Consider the following 2,101-nt stretch of genomic DNA (forward strand, 5'->3'; position numbering starts at 1 on the left):
GTGTGGGAGCTTTCCAAGTTGACGGTGCCTGCAGCTTATTTTGAACCTCTGCTTTGCCTGTTCCTTGGAGGGGATGAGGGCTCTTTTAAAGCCCCTTTCTGTAGAAATACCCTGTATGTTTAGAGAGATACACATTATGGATCTTTTGGGACAGCTTTCCATCCCCATCCCATCCAGTTGCCTTGACCAAGCTGCCCACTAGAGGGAAACCACGGCCAAGGACTGGAGGGCAGAGAGACAGGGATAGGGAAGAAGTGGACAAGGAGGACTCTGGGCACTCCCTGCTATGTGACAGCCCCACAGCCCATCCTCAGGGGGTCTGGACCCCCTCAACCCGGACCGGAGCTGCTCTGCAGGTAGACAGCCACCCTCCATCCCCAAATCTCCTTGGGCCATCCCTAGCACTTGCTTAGGGTAAAAAGGGTATGAGAAAGCCAGTCCATGGGCAAAGGGCATGCTCACACCCCTGCAGAGGTAAGTGTCAAGCCAGCAGGACCCCTTTTCCCCTGGCTCTGCTGTCAGGAGGTGAAGCTACAATGAAAATAAAGCCTCCTTGCCAGCACATCAATGTTCATCAGATGGAGTGTTTATCCCCAGCTTCAGGCCAGAACAAATGTTTGCTTTTTCTTTTTCTCTCTCTCTCCCCCTTTTCTTTCTCTCCCTCTATTTTTTCTTTTCTTTTTAAGACATTATGTTCCAGATATCACTAAGCCTTTGCATTCAGTATTTCCCAGTGAGCCCACAGCTGCCTCTGTTAGCTCCCCACATCCCCTGCCCTCTCACCCTGCCCGTCGACAGCCGCGACTTCTTGGAGTCCTCGTGGTTGTGATGAGGCTTGCCAACTTTGCCCATCTGCCGCTGCTGCTCGTTCACCTTCTCCCTCATAACTGCCAGCTCCTTCATGCCCGTCTTCATGGGCTTCCTCCCACCACCTCCGCTCAGGATCCCTGTGGTGCCATCCACATGGTTCTCAGCAAGGATGCTCTCAGACCGGTCATCACCATTATCTGCAGTAGACAGGGCAGACAAGGAAAGGGTCAAGCTCAGCCAGCCGTTCTCTCACGTGTTCCTCCCATCCTGGATCACTTTCAAGTGTGGCTGGTTACCAAGCCATAAAATCTTTGCATGCAAAAATTTTAAATTGCATTAGTTCTTTCATCTGGAAGGTGAGAATAGATCCTTTCATTCTGGAGTTATTACCACACTAAAAGACAGTTTAGAGAACAGGGGAAATCACTGCTGGAGAAGTTCTTTCTAGTTTTTCTTTGACCTTGTAAATTACTTCCCGAAGAATGTAATTTTCCCATCACAAGTCCAGTTGGGTTGGGGATGCCAAGTATACTTCAGTTCCAAAACTTAAAACCACAGTGATTAGTAACAATACCTTGAGTCCATCTATCATCCCCCAGAGTATCTCCAGGAATACTTACTCAACATTAACGTGCTAAAATAAATTCTCAGGCCTGCTTTCAAAAATACCTTTCCTCTGCTTTATGGCCACCCTGATTTCCCTCAGAGATCCTGCCATTTCAGTGATCATCCTTGCTGTATCGTCTTTCACATTGTTTGTCATACAGCGCATTACTCATTTAGCTTCTACCTACATCTGCATTTGGCCACTTCTGCTGACTGTGGAACTGCTCCACATGTCCTGGGCCCAACTCTGCCACTGCTGCAAGCTGCAAGACCCCCAGCTAATTTAGCCATTTCAGTTAGGAGAAACCTGAGGATAAAACACTGGACTTTTTTAACCTCCTCCTTCTCTGCTTTGTGCCTTTTCCCAGTGCTGTTTCTGAGAGCAATCCCTGCCAAAGTAGGACACAGCAGTCACAATGCCGCAGACATCAGTCCCTCTGGACTTTGGAGTGGCAGTGAGGACAGATCTCAATTCCTCCTGCTTGCTCCAGGGAGCCCAGAAGGTGACAGCTGACCCCTCCTTAGTCCTCAGTCTGACGTGGCTGAGCAAGCACATCTAACGCTGTAGCTGGATCTAACATTGAAGCTGGCTCTGATTTAAGCAGGGGCTTGGACCAAGACCTCCAGAGGTCCTTTCCAGCCCAAATCAGGATTCAACCCATGCACATCACCTTTCAACCACAAT

At 49.2% G+C, this 2,101-nt stretch overlaps 1 protein-coding gene across 1 annotated transcript in view; it reads right to left on the minus strand.

Moving 5' to 3' along the window:
* The window catches only part of IGFBP2 (insulin-like growth factor binding protein 2, 36kDa), a 5,101-nt gene extending 4,096 nt beyond the window's left edge, over positions 1-1,005 (minus strand). The window contains exon 1 of the mRNA XM_010014903.1: positions 784-1,005. Within this exon, the coding sequence (XP_010013205.1) occupies positions 784-915 (132 nt within the window). The 5' untranslated portion in view covers positions 916-1,005. The remainder of the gene's footprint in view (positions 1-783) is intronic.
* Positions 1,006-2,101: the final 1,096 nt, after the last annotated feature.

This window comes from Nestor notabilis, unplaced genomic scaffold, assembly GCF_000696875.1.
Source record: "Nestor notabilis isolate BGI_N333 unplaced genomic scaffold, ASM69687v1 scaffold21725, whole genome shotgun sequence".
Taxonomy (NCBI): domain Eukaryota; kingdom Metazoa; phylum Chordata; class Aves; order Psittaciformes; family Psittacidae; genus Nestor; species Nestor notabilis.